Source organism: Esox lucius, chromosome 23 (assembly GCF_011004845.1).
Source record: "Esox lucius isolate fEsoLuc1 chromosome 23, fEsoLuc1.pri, whole genome shotgun sequence".
Classification (NCBI taxonomy): domain Eukaryota; kingdom Metazoa; phylum Chordata; class Actinopteri; order Esociformes; family Esocidae; genus Esox; species Esox lucius.
The window spans coordinates 25,196,518-25,215,319 of record NC_047591.1 but is presented as its reverse complement, the minus strand read 5'-3'; the positions used below and the strand labels follow the sequence as shown (position 1 = coordinate 25,215,319).

The 18,802-nt window shown below is 38.3% G+C and overlaps 2 protein-coding genes across 4 annotated transcripts; both read left to right on the top strand.

Moving 5' to 3' along the window:
• Window positions 1-740: 740 nt before the first annotated feature.
• On the top strand, window positions 741-15,352 carry skor2 (SKI family transcriptional corepressor 2). 3 transcript variants are annotated; one of them, XM_020042699.2, is made up of 9 exons: window positions 741-920; window positions 1,924-2,018; window positions 7,408-9,274; window positions 10,353-10,416; window positions 10,542-10,616; window positions 12,388-12,552; window positions 12,722-12,789; window positions 14,331-14,393; window positions 14,707-15,352. In XM_020042699.2, the coding sequence occupies exons 3-8, from the start codon at window positions 7,490-7,492 to the stop codon at window positions 14,388-14,390; spliced, it is 2,217 nt and encodes a 738-aa protein (XP_019898258.2). In that variant the 5' UTR covers window positions 741-920; window positions 1,924-2,018; window positions 7,408-7,489; the 3' UTR covers window positions 14,391-14,393; window positions 14,707-15,352. The 3 variants fall into 3 exon arrangements, with proteins under 3 accessions (XP_019898258.2, XP_034145898.1, XP_010897373.2); XM_034290007.1 differs by lacking the exons at window positions 741-920; window positions 1,924-2,018 and adding an exon at window positions 5,882-6,149 and having other exon boundaries at window positions 7,411-9,274; XM_010899071.3 differs by lacking the exons at window positions 741-920; window positions 1,924-2,018 and adding an exon at window positions 5,882-6,149.
• Window positions 15,353-15,837: 485 nt separating this feature from the next.
• Window positions 15,838-18,802, top strand: ier3ip1 (immediate early response 3 interacting protein 1). Its single transcript, XM_010899061.4, has 3 exons — window positions 15,838-16,195; window positions 17,961-18,062; window positions 18,158-18,802. Exons 1-3 carry the CDS (start codon window positions 16,105-16,107, stop codon window positions 18,211-18,213), a joined length of 249 nt encoding a protein of 82 aa, XP_010897363.1. The 5' UTR covers window positions 15,838-16,104; the 3' UTR covers window positions 18,214-18,802.

Here is an 18,802-nt window from a genome sequence, read left to right as displayed (position 1 = left end):
GTATAATAGTTTATTTTTAATACAATAGCTTACCTCCAAATCACCTAAAAACTACTCCACATTTGGTTTGATGTTACTTAAAGTTCACTTGGCCATTAAAAAACAAACATGCCCAAATGCCCTGATTATTGCCTTTTTCTTTTTTTTTAACTAGTGTGCCTAAAGTTTGTAATGTTGACTGTTAAACGAAAACAGAACCGTAAATAGTTTATCTTAACCCAAATACTTTTCCTATTAAAGAACAAGTAGAAAAAGGTGAAAATGTCCTATATTTTTCCTTCTGCCATCTATGATAGTAATAAACGAATAAAAAACGACTACTAAAAAACAACTGTATTATCTACTCTATTCTGTGTGACAGAAATCTGCTATCATGTTTTGATTGTTGCTTTTGATTGTTGCTAAACTATGAAATAAGACGTTTATTTCGTGTTCTGTTTTTTCTTACTCAACAAGTAGCTGCTCTACCTCTGATATGCTGTGTAGAAAAGTGCATCATGCAAAACAAATTGTACCTGACCAGATCAAAGATGATCCTGTTTACCACCCAGCCTTCGGGTTGAGTGTAGAGATATCGCTATGTAGTAATTCTGTGGGTTTGGTGGTGTCGTGCTGTGCGGGATAATAGAAGCCTATTGGCTGAACAATATGTTTCTACTCAATAGAACCTCCCATTGTCTGAACGCGCGCTGAGTAATTTCACAGATATCGCGCTCTCCCTGCCGTACAACGTTCGTTAGTTCACCTGTATAGGAAAGAAAAGGAAAACCTGTCACTTGAAACAATATATGATCTAAACTAGTTTTCTTGTACCAACGCTATACACCTGACGTTCCTGCACCTGGTAGAGGGACAGAGGTGAACGGGTGTGGGACCTTCTGATGGAGACCACAAATATAGATCGGAAGACTTAAAATAAGGTAAGTTAATATGTATGTATTTATTAAAGCAAAAATTATTTTTATACATTTTATATGAACATTAGATTCTGGATAGACAAATAATTTTAAGTTCTGTCATATCTGGACTGGTTATTTTATTTTGAATTGGTGGGTTTCTATTTAATGACCAGATTAATTGGGCAACTTAAGATCTTTTTTGACATGAAACCATTTGAATCGATATAATTGATTTGTGACCTTAGCATGTTCATTTGACAGCGGCAATCAGCCTATTGCGGTAGGGTAATTATGGGCATTGATGGACAAACATACATGCGAATTCTACCTGAAATTGGAATCCAAAATAGAAAACAGCGTGTTTTCAATTTTTTTTTAGAGAAAGTTTCATTTCATATTTACATTGCACGATCCATCCTAGCACTTTACCGGAGTTTGTTAAGTTTCAGTATCTGTGTGCACCTGCAGCAGGCACTGAGGGTGTTGCAGACACGTGGGTGGTGAGTTCTCCGCTCTGCTGGAGCTTGGAACTTCACATCCTGCCTGCCAATCTGAGTCAGGAAGAAACACATTAACCAAATTCTATGGACATTCTAAAACAATGACAACCTCGAAAACATAATGAATGTCCTCTCCAACCTGTCTCCCTGCCATGTTGTCTGGTGTCTCTAATTTATTTATAGTAAAACTTTCAGGAGTTAGAAGTTTCCGACGGGACTGTCAGTAAATCACTATAATCATGGGACATGTCTCATTGATTAACCCTTGTCTCTCTGCTCTTCAGGTTATAAAAAAAAAAGGTTAAATATGCAGCGCCAAGATGTTTTTAAAAACGTTATTTCGTGATACCATTGTAGCCTATGGTGTTAGACAATACCGTCTATACAGTCAACAGTGACTATTGTGTAATACCACTTTCAAAAGTCATGCAAAATTTTTATTCTGATTTGTTAATTAATTTCTTCAGGTTGATTTATGATCCGTTGTAATTTGCTATGTGCTTTGTGTTTCCTTTCACCAACAGAATTCTGACTAAGAACAAAAACTCTTCTGCCTTAAAGGACGCTTTTCTACCACCAGGCAGGGGTACCATCTAATGCAGAACATCTACATGTGGCGGTGGGACGTGTTCTTTACTAAATTGCCTATATCTACTGCTCCTTTGCCTACTTTTCAAGTCAGTTGTAGGTTACATCTTTTCATGCATTTCTTAAATCCCCAAAAGGTTTCAGGCAAGTTAATATTGTATTTTTCGAACCAACATTATTTTAGATGTAATTCAACGTTGATATCTGGATGTGTAACAAGGTCGGGTCTTTAAGTGCCAGAAATCACAGCTTATAAAAGGCTACTTTAATATAATTCGTAATAAAATGACAATAATAATAATAAATATAATGGAAAAGGGTATCTGGAGAAAAGACACACTTTTGTCAATGAAAAAAATGATTAGATGAATGTAGATTATATAGCGGGATAAATCTTCACAGATGAAGACACACATGGTCTTGTAATTTAGTGATAGTACACAGCATTAAATAAGGATTAAAATCCAGGTCAGGACGCGAGCATTTACATCATAATGCCAGGACATAATCTACAGATAGGCCTACTTCTGCAAATCAAATAGCAAAAATATGACATTTCGCTGAAAAATAAGGTCTACATTATAATTCTTCAACAAAAACTAAATGTTGCATATTCACGGCTCCCTCGCGCCGCTATGTAGCTAAAGACAATCGGCCTAATCTACCAGCATCAGATGTTAATAATAAAATGGAGGAGATCAGATGATGAATTTCAATATGATAATGACCCACCCGGGGCGCCGTTCATTTTTTGACGGATTTGATGTTAAACGTCTACGCTTCACTTAGTCTTGTAGCTCTTAATTTATAACGTTGTTTCTTATTGACCCTAAGGTCACCCATGCTATTCTGTTTTAAACGCATTATTAATTTCACAGTAGGGTGACCGTCACTAACATGACGTGTCATGCATTATCAAAATGGACAATGAATTTCGCGCTTCAATTGGTCCAGTTTATAATAAAATAAAATATTGGTGTTGTATAATTATGTTTCTTCGTTGGTATTTGTTGACACAAGATTCCACCACTTCTAGTAATGGTGCAAAACGCTTTGGTAGCTTGCCCAATTAATGAAAATGTTCGTTCATTGACAGGACATTTTAAGAAACATTTCATAACCTATTGTGCCATAAATAATAAATATTATTTTGCAGTTACACTATCTGATATTTATTCAATGAATATGTTATTTTACAAATAATTACATTTACAGTTTAACTTAGCAGACTCTTATCGCGTGATTAGGGTTAACTGTGTTTCTCAGGAAAGGCGCAGGGATTTGATCTAGCAACCTTTTAGTCACTGGTCATATACCTTAACCGACAGGCCACATTATCTGACCCCCATATAACATTCGTAAATATAGTCAAAATAATTGTATTAAAATTAGTCTAGTTGATTAATTTGATGATATACTTTCGTATTTTTTGTATACTATAGGCCTATTTAATGCTCCTTTTATTTAACATGCATTTTTGTCTGTCTCAATACTTATAATTTTATTTCACAATTTATCCTGCTCCATACACACTTTCCAACTGTCTCCGTGTGTATTTGTGTGGGTGTGTTGCGTGTATTTGTGTGTGTGTGTTGTGTGCGTGTATGTGCGGGTGTACGTGCGTGACGGTGGGAAGCTCCTGCTACCCAGTTGATGCCTCTATAGCCGCGTGCTCCCGTGCCTCTGCCCAGGCGAGACAAAAGCGCGAGCAATGACATCTAATTTGGTCTGAAGAGAAACAGATGGGACTCAAGGTGCTTGCTGTTTAGGCCAAAAAGATCCTGTGATAGTTATTAAGAGGATCAAAGCAAAGGTTGGAAAAGAACATTGAAAAGTCAATTTTGGTAGAAAAAATCTTTCTGTAAGCCTTGCAATGTTTAATATTAAATTGAGCGAATTTTATTAACAAAATATTAAATAAGATTTGGAGGAGTCATATTCTAAATATAGAAGTGTTTTGTCAATGAAAGGAACTGAATATGTATTATTTTATTCTAAATACTGAAGGGGATTTTTTGTAAACACTTATTAGTCTTATTCAAATCGCATTGACTATATGAAACAAGTCTGAATCGTTGGGTCGTTATTTATAAATTCATCCGAGAAATATATTTACTTCCAATCATTTTGCTTCCAGTGTTGATGGCATCTTGTAACTATATATCTATACTATTTGCATCAATAAACAGTTTAGGTAATTGATTAGGTGTTCAGTCTACAAACACATAATCTGTTTGATCCGTTTCTGTCTTCAGCATGTTGTTAGTGATGGGAGACATATGATGAAACATATGCAGCGTCTAATGATGAAGAAATATCACCCTCCTAGCCTCTCCTCCTTCCCCTCTCTGCTTGGAAACTTGATTAATGTTTTTCTTGTAATGTTATCTATTCCTAAGCCTTGAAATTATGTATTCAAGACTAAGATATAAAGAAATTCACGTTAGTACCGAGGAAACTGGTTAGGTGGTTTTAACCATCACATTTAAAAAAAATTACATTTATATTTTAACGTTGTTTTATCTGACAGAAGGCGTTAGATGGACAGGATATACTATTTAAATACAAGTGTATTTACCTGGAACAACTAAGTCGTAGGCTAGTTGTACACGGTTCATACGCCTATCCATGCTTGGACATTCGGAAAGGTTACACTTCCTGCATCTATTTGTGTTCATGTTAATTTCCTTGTTCGCCACAGACCAATTTAGTTTAGCCTATTAGATGTTGTGATAACTGCCTGTGTGTGACATTTTGGTGTCTGCAGGCCGATTCAGGAGCTTCATAACCAGGACTGAAAAACATGTATACCCCAGGCTATCAGATTGTTAAACTACCCATCTGCCCTGCTCTCTGATCTGCACCTTAGAGGCGAATTGCACAATCGTACAGACACACAGAACACAAAACACCCACTCCAGCTCATTCATACACACGCCGCGAATATACTCAATCACACACACACTCCCCAGGGATACGCAGTGTCTCTCACTAATACTCTCACACTCCCACACCAACATGCAACGTACACAGAGACATAGACACACACACATTCACCTACAAGCACCCAAAAATTCAGTTCACGCTGCTAATCCATGTTAACTGAACTGAACAATGGTCACTTTCCATGTGTTTAAATCCGGTTCACAAAATGTTCGTATTTTTGGTCGTATATTACCTACATGCTTACTTCTGTTTGGATGATTATGTTGATTGTTTTATATATTGTTGGCCGACTGATACGGACTTATGTATTATTTTAAACGCACTTATTTATTATTTTGAACACTAATACGGACCTCCTTTTTATTTTTGAGTTATTTTATTTATCCGATTCCGTAAGAACTTTTCATCACGGTCGGCAAAACGTCTGAGACCAGTAACTTAGACCAAACGTTTTTAGTTTTCTTTGATAGAAAAACCTTTTCAAAAGTCAAATTTGCTTAAGAAAAATCTAAAGCTTTATTCTATAGGTTACATTAACAGCTTAGGTATTGATACTATTGGTTAAGTATAGGTGGCCTTTAAGCAAAGCATTTCAGGTTGTTAGGCATATCATTTGATTTAGCCGATAGGCCTGTGATTTGGCACTAACACGTTTTAAAATAGGCCATGCAGCATTTTAGTGGGTGCAATCGACCTACTTTTTGCTCTTCTCATTGTTGGTAAGCCTGCTACATACTGCAGTATATCTGCTGTTTTGGGTTTGTGAGTGTTTCTCCTTATTCAGATTGGAGGTGTACAACCCTCTGTTAGCCTGGGGCTTGGCTCAGGCTCTAGTCTCTTTAGATTGTTGAGTGTCAGTTAGTGAAACGTCATTGGCTCCTAGCGGAAAGTCTGGAGCTGTACAACTAGAAGAGCAGCCGAGCCACGCGCCAATCAAGTCCAGTCCAACACTGTCTGCTCTCCAGACACGCGCCGTCTCTTTTAAAGGGAATAAGCCGGCGCGCGCAGCGCACTTACTCTTCACTGACTGTTAACTATCTTTGATAGAGGAACATACATTATCTTCTGTATATTGACTTAATTTACTGCAGTATTTAATCGACATTTTATAAGGTGCTTACTTTATTAATGTAGCGTATCGGTTGTTTTGGGCATGAGATAAGGGATGTTTTTATTTTCGTAACATTTGTCTTTTTCTCATCACGCTATAGAGAAGGTAAGATATTTTGTCCTCAGTGTAAGAAATGTCTGTAAATACAACGAGTTTGCCAACATGCGTTTAAGAGTTTATGTGTAACATTTTCTATGTATTATGCCGTATTATGCTGTCTTTATAAAGTTATTATTAGTAGTAGTATTTGTAGGCTATTATTATTAGACTATTACTGTTGGTTTTGTGATTATCGGCATCAATGGGCATTTTTCTGAATTTAATAAGGATTTTTGTTGTTGTTTACTACTCCGCAAATTTTGTTTTATTTTAGAATTGTTAGGATAGTAATATACCTTCCATCTGTTAGTTTACAATCCAGTCAGTAGCCATGTCGTGTCGTTTTTAGGCCCGGACAGAATTTCTCTCACCTTGATCTCTGCTGGTCAACCTGTCCGATTTAGCCCTATAACGCCTGAGGTGTCCATTTATTCAGTAGAGTTCCAACCAATCAACCCACTTATAATATAATAGTAAGTTTACATACATACAGTTAAAATGCTGCTTAGCGGCCATATTGACTATAGCCTCCAGCGCTTTGGCCTGAAAATATTTCAATAGCATAAACATTTCCGAGAAATTAAAGTTCAGCTAAATTGTAGTGTTTTAAAAATATATAATTTCATCATGGTACGTTACAGTTGTATACATGTTTTCAGTGTCGTTAGGCATTTGTAAGCAATTAATGAAATTCCTCAAAATGATATCTTCTATTGGTGGCTCCTTTTTACTGGTCCAGCCTAATAAGGTATATTTTTCCAGACTGGTTTGATAACATATTACTTGTTTTCTTTGATATTATATAATCGCTTTAAGAATTCACGTTGAACACCAGTGGAGTTGCATTAAACCTGTTCTGCAAAATGCAAGATCATTTGAAATATGAACATTTTTGTCATCGAATCATAACGTAATCAATTTCTTCAACCTATATGATATGTTGATAATTACGTACAATTATTATACATCCAATTATTAATATCATCATCATCCACATCTTCATTACATCTGAATGTCAGTCTACATTTTGTGAACTCAAAATCATGTACATTCTTTACAGTTAGAACTCAGAATCATATGTTTATTTTTTAAAGTTAGAACTCACGTTAATGTTTTACAGTTAGAACTCAGTGACTTTATTGTTTTACAGTTAGAACTCAGAATCATGTTAATATTTTAAAGTTAAAACTAAAATGTGGACTCATGTTAATATTTTAAAGTTAAAACTAAAATGTGGACTCATGTTACTATGTTTGTTTTTCAGAAGAACATCATCTAGTCAGAGATAGACGGAGTGACTTCACAACAGCACAACCTACTTCCTGGTTATCAACACCAGCATTAACATGTCAACCCCCCCCAGCTCATTCCAGCAGGAGCCCCTAACCCCCCCTAGACAATCACATGCCTCTCTGAAGCCCAACCAGGTGGGTCAGGTGGTTCTTTACGGGGTACCAATCGTGTCCTTGGTGATAGATCTACAAGAGCGGCTGTGTCTGGCCCAGATCTCCAACACCCTGCTAAAAAACTACAGCTACAACGAGATCCACAATCGCCGTGTGGCGCTGGGCATCACCTGTGTTCAGTGCACTCCTGTTCAGCTGGAGATTCTTCGGCGTGCGGGCGCCATGCCCATCTCATCCCGGCGCTGCGGCATGATTACCAAGCGAGAGGCGGAGAGGCTGTGTAAGTCCTTCCTTGGAGAGAACAACCCGCCCAAACTGCCTGACAACTTTGCCTTCGATGTGTCCCATGAGTGTGCCTGGGGTAGTCGTGGTAACTTCATTCCGGCACGTTACAACAGCAGCAGAGCTAAGTGCATCAAGTGTTCCTACTGCAACATGTACTTCTCCCCAAACAAGTTCATCTTCCATTCCCACCGCACCCCGGACGCCAAGTACACCCAGCCAGACGCGGCTAACTTCAACTCCTGGAGAAGACACCTAAAGCTGTCAGATAAGACCCCCCCTGATGACCTGGCCTTTGCCTGGGAGGACGTGAAGGCCATGTTTAATGGTGGCAGCAGGAAGCGGGCACTGCCCTCAACACACTGCTCCCCCATGGGACCTGGGAAAGATTCCGGTCTGCCACACATGATGACCCCTGACCTGGGCCAGAAGAGGAGTCGCTATGAGGAGGAGGAGGACCTGGATGGAAATAGCCTGTCTCCCCGTAAGAACGCTCGAAGTTACCCAGTTATCCCTGTGCCTAGTAAAGGGTTTGGTATGCTGCAGAAGTTCCCTCCAACATCACTGTTCCCCAGCCCCTACTCCTTCCCTGCATTCAGCCTCTGCCAGCAGAAGAAAGATGACAGTGAGACGGCTGGAGGACCGAAGAATGGTGGTCTGTCAGGTCTGCTTTGGCCTGGTCGTAAAGACACCTTCTACCCTCCCTTCTGCATGTTTTGGCCCCCTAGGGCCGCTGGAGGCCTCCCGGTGCCAACCTACCTGCAACCACAGCCTTCTGTCAACGCTCTGTCCTCATTGACTGAGAGCCCCTCCCTCAGACAGGCTTTCCTTGATCTATCGGAACCCGCTGAACCAGGGTCGGGGCCAGGCATTGGGGCTACACCCAGATCAGGACTGTTTGACCCCGACTCCTCCACCCTGAGCTCTGATCGACGCCCCGTGACCTCTGAAGGCTGGCTGAAGTTGTTGGACGCTCCCTCTCTTCAGGCCAGGAAGGCATCTTACCACTCTGCCTTCCGACCCGTTGTCAAAGACTTAGAGAGCATCGCCAAGCTCCATGGCAACCTGGATGATTTCGGGTCAGAACGCCACCTATCTCCTGCCACCAGCTGCAGCTACGCCTCCGAGAGTGGGGAGGGGGAGGTGGGAGAGAGTGAGGATGAAGGGGAGGTGGATGTAGAAACAAAGCAGGATGAGGAGGACAGCTTCAACAGTCCCACGGCACAGACACACAACCTGCACCTCCGCGGTCTGAGAGAAGGATCCAGACCCAGGGACAGGGGAGGGAAAGAGGTTCTCGCTTTCCCCTGCAGTCCTGCTGATCACAGCTCCGACCAGAACCACAGCAGCTTGGTTGTCTCCCCACCTGCTCCTCCTGCCAGCATGTCTCTCCCCAGTCCTACAAACACCCCACTGCCACTGGAGGAACAGGCCTACAAAAATGTAAATATTCCCTTAAGGCACTTTAACTAATTATTATTTAAATGGCGCTGTAGGCTGGCTGATTTGCTATGCATAAAGAGATTGATAGCAGGGGCTCCCTGAAGAAATGAAACAGTCACAGCACTCTGATCTCTACTAATAAGAACAGCCTTGTATTGTTTAATAGCCACATTAGGTCTGTTCTCTCATTGTCACTTCCTGCCTGTTAGCCTTTTTTAATCTTTAACCTGTCGAGTCCACATTAACAAGGGTAAAGGAGGTGGGCTCACAAACTGGGAGGGAGAATTCTGTTGTTCTAATCAGAGAGAAGACATTCACATGAAAACAGTACCATTCACTACACAGTCAGTTATAGAGCTAAATCCAATGCTTCAGTAATAGATGCTTTCTGCTTAAGGAAATTCCTTAGAAAAGATAGCTTACCTCTTGGACCTAACACAGTGTCTATGTCTACTTATATTTTTTACCAAGATGACGCCAAAAAGATTGTTGATACAATCCAGTGCCCTAAGGCTGTGAAAACAACTAGGTGTTTTAATATGGTGTATCAAACATTTTCACAGGACGCTTTCATGGTCCAGCACTCCCTTTTCTGATATCTAGATGTTGTGAATGTCTTATATTTACATTGAAGCAGTTTAACAGGGGGTATATTTTACTACTTACAGGAGCAACTACAGTAGATATTAGGACTTGGTATCTTGCAAGGGCAAAACAAGAGATCTTGTTATCTTGCGCATTTTAACCAGCGACCTTTTAGTTACTGGCCTACGAACCACTGGGCTATCAGCCCTCCTAGATATGTAGAATCTGAATCTGAACTGAATCTGAATATGTAGAGTCTGAATATGTAATGTCTGAATCTCAATGTGTAGATTCTGAATGTGTAGAGTCTGAATCTGAATGTGTAGAGTCTGAATGTGTAGAATCTGAATGTGTAGAATCTGAATGTGTAGAATCTGAATGTGTAGAATCTGAATGTGTAGAGTCTGAATGTGTGTAATCTGAATGTGTAGAATCTGAATGTGTAGAATCTGAATGTGTAAGTGTCAAAGTGAACCCCTTTCTCTGTTGTCAGACTCATAAAAGCAGAGACGATGGACTCCCTGTTTACGCAACCAAAGATAACTCCAACTTAACTGGTAAGTGGCATAACCTTTCCATTAGACTTATTTAAAGACATCCTTTCTAAAAGTTTGCCATCAAATAATCTCCAACATGACCAGACTAATTAATGTCCTTCTGTTCTCTACCTTAAACCTCTTAGATGAAAACAAAGAAGCCAGCAGCTTTGTCTCAGAGACTGATTCGTTTGGCACAGAGTACTGGAGAGAGACGTTAGGTAAAACCCTATTAAAATCTACAGTTCCAACTGTTTGTCAAGACAGATAAACTCTACTATCATGATTAACTGTTTATCAAGACAGATAAACTCTACTATCATGGCTAACTGTTTATCAGGACAAGAAAAACAAGACTCATTCTCCTCTCACAGACCATAGGTTTAGGGATTAATATAATGATATAAATAGATGGAATAGATGGACTGTGGAATGGAACAACGGCTGGTTCCAATGTTCCAATATCTTCCGGAATGTTCTACAGGGAGCCATTTCAGTTCAACAGGACAATCAGCTCAACACAGGGAAGGTGACAATCTCCATCTCAACAATATCAGACCCATATAATTGCCTTTTCCTTGGCAAAGCCTTCCATTACAAAGATCACAGCTTATTGCCTTTTATATCTGTCACAGAGACATTAAAAGTGTTTTATGACATGTATGGAAACATTTGTATTATCTAGCCCATAATGATCTCCTCACAATGTAGAATTTATTTCAAAAAATTACACGAAACAAATTAAATGAGACCACCTTTGTCTGATTGCTAAACGTCTCCCTGGGCGATGGGGACGTGATTAGAAGTTCTGATTCCAAAGACTCTCAGGCTCTGTCTTAAAGAGAGCTCTGTTTCTTGGGAGAAAAATAATCTAATTTTCCATTTATGTAATGCAAACTGCTTTGGCTTTGACTATTCACGGTTAATTGACTGTCAAACGAGGTTGTTATCCTCAGGCAGTGTCTGCTGATTTGCTTGTCAAATGAGACAGACAGAGGAGCGGAGAGAGAGCCGAGCAAGCACACCGTTCCAAATGAGGAAAGGGTTGCAAGGCTTAAGGAGGCAAGACATGAAATGACTAGAGGATGAGAGAGAGTGAAGAAATGATGGAAAGAGAGAGTGAAAGATGAAGAAAGAGTGAAAGATGAAGAAAGAAAGGGAGAGATTATATATTGAGAGGGAAAGAGGGGGGAGATTATATACACAAATATACTGGATCGCTTCATTTAAGCCATTTGATTTGCCACATTGTAAGAATTCAGATGGACACACAACACATTTTCAGGTTCATAAATGCCTGGAAGAAAAGTGTCTCTTAATGGAAATGATGCTAACATTGTGAACGCAGAACAGTGATAGAACAATATGGTTACCATAGTTACGCAACTACAGTAATACAAACCAACTCCAAAAACACTGCGAGGCTTGACACTTTAAACTGCATCCAGAACTTCAGGTTGACTGGAGGCAGGCAGCATATTGCTTTATGTGAATTATATTTCTTTATTTTATTAATGCATTATTATTGAACAATTAGGTAGAAAATATATTATCAATGTAATTTCATTATAAATTCCACTTTACATTATGATTTAATGGTCCTGAGCTAGGCATAATGCAACTTTTAAAGTGTCTTATTTGTAGTTTCAAGTTAAAAAGAATGAGTATGATGTTATAGCTAATTGACATTTTTATAAAGACATATGTAGAAGCATGTGGTTCCTAATTTGACAGAATGCAGTGACTAGTGAGAATGTACTGTTTGTTTCGTGTTTTGTTTTTAATAACATGATTCACTGAAAAGACACCAGGAAAATTTCCCTTTTCTCTGTTAATGCACAGCTATAAATATACAGTTAGACTGACACCTAGAGGCCAATGGTTTCATTGCAGTCATTGGACTGCATTAGCAATTGAAGGGAAAACAATACAAATTGTCCATATCTATTGAATAAATCCTATTCAACATCCATTTTCTTCTATACTTTCCAGGTGATCAGACTCAAGATGTAACTTCCCCAGTGTCACTAAAGAAGGATGTCGAAAACATGGAGAAGGAGGAGCTCCAGAAGGTTCTGTTGGAACAGATTGATCTACGGAGACGACTTGAACAGGAATTCAACGCTCTGAAGGGCAACTCCTCCTTTCCTGTGTTCCGTAAGTATGCGCCCTTACACCTACTCCCTAACCCTTTAGACCCTACACACTACTTCCTATAAGCAGTTCTATATCATATAGGAGTCTAATGTTTAAATGGTGCATATAGGAGTCTAATGTTTAAATGGTGCATATAAGAGTCTAATGTTTGAATGTTTTGTCATTGCAGATAATTTCCAGGACCAGATGAAAAGAGAGCTGGCATACAGAGAGGAGATGGTGCAGCAACTACAGATGGTAAGACCACCTACTGCAATTATATATAGAAGTAAATAAACACATTATTTACATACAACTATTTTGTATTTAAAGTGTAATTATATACAGTTATATACACACATTATCTACATACAACCCTATATACAATTGTTTACAGTAATGTGCAGGCATTACATATAGTGATACATGTATATATGTACAATTATATAAGTACATTATATACATACATGATATATGAAATAATATTCAGTTATTTAAATACGTATAGACAGAACATAATTAAACCATAGGATAACATTTATGAATGTTATTATTATAAATATTTTTTACAGTATATAGTTATTACAGTATATAATTAGTACAGTTTATAGTTATTACAGTATATAATTAGGACAGTATATAGTTATTACAGTATATCATTTTGATTAATATGTTCATTCTAGAATACATATAATCACTACCGTTGAAAGGTTTGGGGTCACTTAGGAAATCTTAGTTTTCAAAAGAAAAACAGGATGGAACACTAAGAAGGAGGGGTAACAGGATGGAACACTAAGACAGACAGACCCCAGTTATGACTGAACCAGGCTGACCCATGTTATAACTCTAGAACCAGACTGACCCCAGTTATGACTGAACCAGACTGACCCATGTTATAACTCTAGAACCAGACTGACCCCAGTTATGACTGAACCAGTCTGACCCCTGTTATGACTCCAGAACCAGACAGACCCCTGTTATGACTGAACCAGACAGACTCCAATTATGACTCTAGAAGCAGACTGACCCCAGTTATAATTCCAGAACCAGACAGAACCCTGTTATGACTCCAGAACCAGACAGACCCCTGTTATGACTCCAGAACCAGACTGACTCCAGTTATGACTCCAGAACCAGACAGACTCCTGTTATGACTCCAGAACCAGACTGACTCCAGAATCATTAATACAGTATGTGTACCTTTTGTCCCTCAGACTCCTCTTTCAGTTAGGATGATCGTAATGGATCTGTCCACAGTATGAAGTCTGAATATACAAAATAAAGAGTGATGGACCACCACAAAGGAGGCATGATAGGACAGAACACTAAAAGGAGGGATGATAGGACAGAACACTAAAAGGAGGGGTAACAGGATGGAACACTAAAAGGAGGGATGATAGGACAGAACACTAAAAGGAGGGGTAACAGGATGGAACTCTAAGAAGGAGGGATGATAGGACAGAACACTAAAAGGAGGGGTAACAGGATGGAACTCTAAAAGGAGGGATGATAGGACAGAACACTAAAAGGAGGGGTAACAGGATGGAACTCTAAAAGGAGGGATGATAGGACAGAACACTAAAAGGAGGGGTAACAGGATGGAACTCTAAGAAGGAGGGATGATAGGACAGAACACTAAGAAGGAGGGGTAACAGAATGGAAATGTATAGACAGCATGAGGTTGTTTTATGAGTATTTGTGTTCTGTTTTAAATTAAGGGTAAATAGTACAATACAAATCAAATGTGAAATGTAGCTACACTATATTCATGTAAAGATGTGCTTTGTCTCATACTTTAGATTCCATATGCAAACATCATCAGAAAAGAAAAGATTGCATCGCATCTCAACAAGAGCTAAATTGTAAGTCCAATCCAGCATTTATGTATTTATTTGATAATATCTAAATCAATACCAATCAATGATTTTGTTGTTCATTAAGTAGGTGATGTTGGGGTTTTGCTGTCATGTTGCAAATGTGTAATATTTTAACTACTAATTATACTTTCTGCCCGCTTTTATTTGCACTTCTGGTTAGATGCTATTTGCATTTCGTTCTACTGTACTTGTATTTGTTCAATGACATTAAAGTTGAATCTAATCTACTAATAATACTAAATATTAAACACCCATGATTTAATCTGATAGTAATTTCATGATACTTTTCCCTTTCCAGGGAATGTGGAAGCTTCTCCTGTAACATCTGAAAAACAACCTGAGTTTCTATGAACCTTAGGAATAAAACCATAACAGAATCTGAAATGGAGGATTAATACAATCTGAAATGGACAGCTACAAAAAAGGACAAAAAAAAGGACATTTTAGTAAAAGTGTTTAACAATACAACATTATGACCTCGTCCCCAAACCTGCATCATATCTGTCATGGAGAATCATAGGGCAGAAATACAGACTGTGGGCAGAAATCCATTAAACTGACCCAAAGTCCAAACTGAGAACAGTGTCCAAATGTACTTCATTGATAGTACTGTAGCCACAGTCCATCCACCTGTAAATATACTCTGTGAATACATACTGACCCATCAGCACTGGGAGAGATCTACTGGCAATGCAATATGTTTCAGCTGTACATTACTTACTGTACTTGAACAGTGAACCAGGCACCTGTTTCTTTCACTCAGTCTGACTACTGTACATTATTAGGGTACTGACATGTCACAAGGGAACATTAAAACAGACTCAAATTTTTCCTTGTTACAAAGATATAATAATTGAATTGTCATTAATACAAAATCAATAATGTTATTACAAGTTGTTAATTAAAATGTATTTAAATATGTTCTTGTAGTTTCTCTACTATTTATGTGGACAAATAAAAAAGTATATATAATAATTAAACCGTTTTCTGTTGATTTACTGTTATTCATTGTTAACAATATTTTTGTGGTGAGAATATAGACTGTTAAGATCCATTGTTTCTAATTCAGTAGACTAAAAAATGCATTTGAGGTAAATTTAGAAAAGTGTTTATTTTTCTAAAATCCTCAACAGCGGGATGGGGAAGTGGGACACTTTTTACTGATTCGGATATTTTCGAGTCGTTCAGCAAAATAACACATTTTTGAGAAAGAAGATCAAATCTTTCAAATGAGTAATACAATTTAACGACATTTAACGAGATTTTTTTTTTTTTTTACCATCGGTGTATTTTTAAAATCTGTTTATATTATGACAATAATAAACAAACGATATTTATTATTTCAACATGTGTCCAATCAAAAGTTATAAACATGTATTTATAATGAGGCTGGCTTGATGTTTCTTTTTTGCCAACGTCAACCAAACAGCTGTTGGGCGCAGCATAAAGTGGACGAATCCTGCCAGTATTTTGTTGTGTAGAACAAATGAGCCGTTCGAATAAACGAAAAAGTCGTTCAAATGAAAAATGAAATCGCTCGAGTCAGTAGTTCACGAGTCTTTTTAACAAAACCTTAGTGTACTTTTTCATATAGGGCAAAAACTATGGGTATCCTCATAGTAAAGGAAGCTACGAATCGTTTGCAACCTGCACATCAGTACTAGCGGCAGCTGGCTACGTCACAGAAATTGCCAGCATGGCGTTCACGCTCTACGCTCTGATTCAAACCGCTATCTTATGTACCAATGCTGTTGCTATTCTGCACGAAGAAAGGTTCCTAAGCAAAAGTAAGTGGCATTGTTGTTTTTGTGTTTAAATAATATGCACCGTGTATTGGTTATGTTCCTTCAGCCAACTTCTCTCCGTAGCGTGATAAAAACGCTGAACACAAGCTTAGTTATCCATGTACTGTAGCTAGGCCAACACTTTGGCGTTAAAAAAAAACAATCCGTTTCATACAACAGTACTGTACCTCGCAACCAGTTAACATTTACAAGTTAATCTAGCATTCGCTCTTAACCAAAACGACAGTCTACTTCAGTCTATTAATTTGAATACTGCCAAGACATTTCAGCGTCAGGTTAAAACACTGAACGTGTATTGATCAGCTTTTTATAAACAACTTCAAAGGCTTGTCATAGTTAACTAATTCAACAGTGAGAACATCTCGCACACCGACTCTAAATGTATGCTCCAGACCACAACCACAGGGTAGCCTAGTAGTCAGGAACGTTAGGCCAATACATGAATAGTGACTGGTTCTAATTTCTGAGCGTCCTGTTCCTGAGCTAGACAGATAACCCTAATTGTTCCCAGGCTGTTGCTCTAAATAAGAAATGTACCTAATGGATTTGGATTGAATTTTAGTGTAGTTGGAAAAGTCACTAGATCATCCAAAAAATAAGTAGTGTCACCTTGTTAGCACCTGAAACTGAAAATAGTTCCACTGAAAACTCTAAACCTACCCTTTTAAATCCCTAAAAACATGCCATTGGCTTGTGCAGTATGGAAGGGAGCTATCTAATCAGAAGACTCTGCATTTGTTCTAGCTCGACCCTGAGCTTCTTCAGTCAACTTTAGTTGGAAATCACAACACTTTTTGTACATAGTTTACCCCAGTCTTCCCTGGTGATAGGCCTGTACTGCAGCCAGCTTCAGTTCCTGATTCATCCTCAGTTGGATTCACTTGACCAGTCAAGAACAGTTTGGGTCTGAAAAACTGTTTGGTAGGTACAGCAGGGTGTTGGGTGTGATTACCTTGCTGCATTATTAAGTACCATCCCAGGTTAGAGGCATTGTGTTGTATTTGAGCAGACAAGACATTTCTGTCCTCTTCAGAATCCATCCTGCTATTACTGTCACATCATCAAAGAACAAGTAAACACCAGTTACAGCCATATATCCAAAGCCATAAAACTTTCTGTTTTGTTTCACAGATCAGGTTGTATACTTCTGACCATGGGAAGTTCTGTTTTTCTGTACACTTTCCTCTTTCCGTCACTCTGGTACTTTTGTGCATATGGTACTGTTTACATCACATCCTCTATTCTCTACCAATTTGTTGATCATTTTTACAGTTCATCAATGTCTTCTCTCTTCCATTTAATGTACAAGATAATTTTGGAATAGCTGGCCTAATGTGTCTGATCGAGTTATTCAGATTTATTTGCCTTATTAAATACATGGAGTCAGTCGTTCACAAGTCTTTGGTCCTAATGTTGTCAGCAAGAGATTCTAAATGCAAAGCCTCAAATCAAGACTAGACATTGACAACTCTTTTGTGCCTGAACTAATGATGCAAACACACATTTTAGTGAGAAACAGCTTTCAAGCCAATTTTCCAAATACGTTGGTACGCTAGCATGGTAAAACATGCTAAAGGCCTAATTTTCTAGTATAGATGAAAATACCCTTGAATTAAAGCTGACAATCTGCATGTATCTACATAATTATTGTACCATTTCAATACAATATGTAATAAAAGCCCAAAAACATTTACTCTATAAATACTTTCAGAGTTTACTTGATGCTGTAATGTTTTTGTCTTGACAGTTGGCTGGGGAGTGGACCAGGGAGTTGGAGGATTTGGAGATGATCCAAACGTCAAAGCACAGATTCTTACTCTGATTCGCTCTATCCGAACCGTGATGAGAGGTATGTAACTGAAGACGCTATTGAAGTGTGGGGGTTGTGTTGAGGTGGTTGTTATGAGGTTGTATTAATGTCTGTTTTATCCCTGTTTTCTGCAGTACCTCTGATACTGGTCAACTCGGTGTGCATTGTCCTTCTACTGCTGTTTGGCTGAAGGAGTCTGGAGAGGCAGATAGAGACAACAAGGCAGCAGTCTTTTAAACTGAAAAAATACAAAACAATGGGTTTGAATGTTACAACAACTGATTGAAATAGCTTAAGGAGTTCATTTAACTATGATAAATGTTGCATTGTCTTGATAACAAGCAGATGTTTGACCAGTACATATTACTACTGTTATTACCTATTGTAAACCCCATGAAAGGGATTTACCACAGGGAACACTGTGGGCACTACAGACGTTTCATAGATTGGTTCTAAGTCATGTTGTAATTCATCTGTATGTATGTGAAGTATACAGCTTTAGTCCTAATATGACCTAAAATAGTTCAGCTGTAATAACTTTGTTCTGCTCTTATAATGGGTTATCATAAACGAGACATTTGTACATATGTATTTGTTTTATATCTGATGCTATTTCTTGTTATTGACATTTTTTTCAAGCTTGTTGTTATTAAGTAAACTCCTCTGTGTCACCTTAAAATATTGTTTTGTTTAGTGCCATGTGTGAATGTGTTAGTACTGGAATATATAGTTTGATGAGTACTTCCACTTTTAATTAGATTAAAAAAACAGCAGAAGTA

What these genes read in the sequence shown, in the direction of transcription:
- skor2 (XM_020042699.2), top strand. Translation starts at nt 7,490, where the DNA reads ATGTCAACCCCCCCCAGCTCATTCCAGCAGGAGCCCCTAACCCCCCCT. An exon ending in AGGAACAGGCCTACAAAAAT is followed by an intron (nt 9,275 to 10,352) that starts GTAAATATTCCC and finishes CTCTGTTGTCAG; the next exon opens with ACTCATAAAAGCAGAGACGA. An exon ending in GTACTGGAGAGAGACGTTAG is followed by an intron (nt 10,617 to 12,387) that starts GTAAAACCCTAT and finishes TATACTTTCCAG; the next exon opens with GTGATCAGACTCAAGATGTA.
- ier3ip1 (XM_010899061.4), top strand. Translation starts at nt 16,105, where the DNA reads ATGGCGTTCACGCTCTACGCTCTGATTCAAACCGCTATCTTATGTACC. An exon ending in AGAAAGGTTCCTAAGCAAAA is followed by an intron (nt 16,196 to 17,960) that starts GTAAGTGGCATT and finishes TTGTCTTGACAG; the next exon opens with TTGGCTGGGGAGTGGACCAG. An exon ending in TATCCGAACCGTGATGAGAG is followed by an intron (nt 18,063 to 18,157) that starts GTATGTAACTGA and finishes TGTTTTCTGCAG; the next exon opens with TACCTCTGATACTGGTCAAC.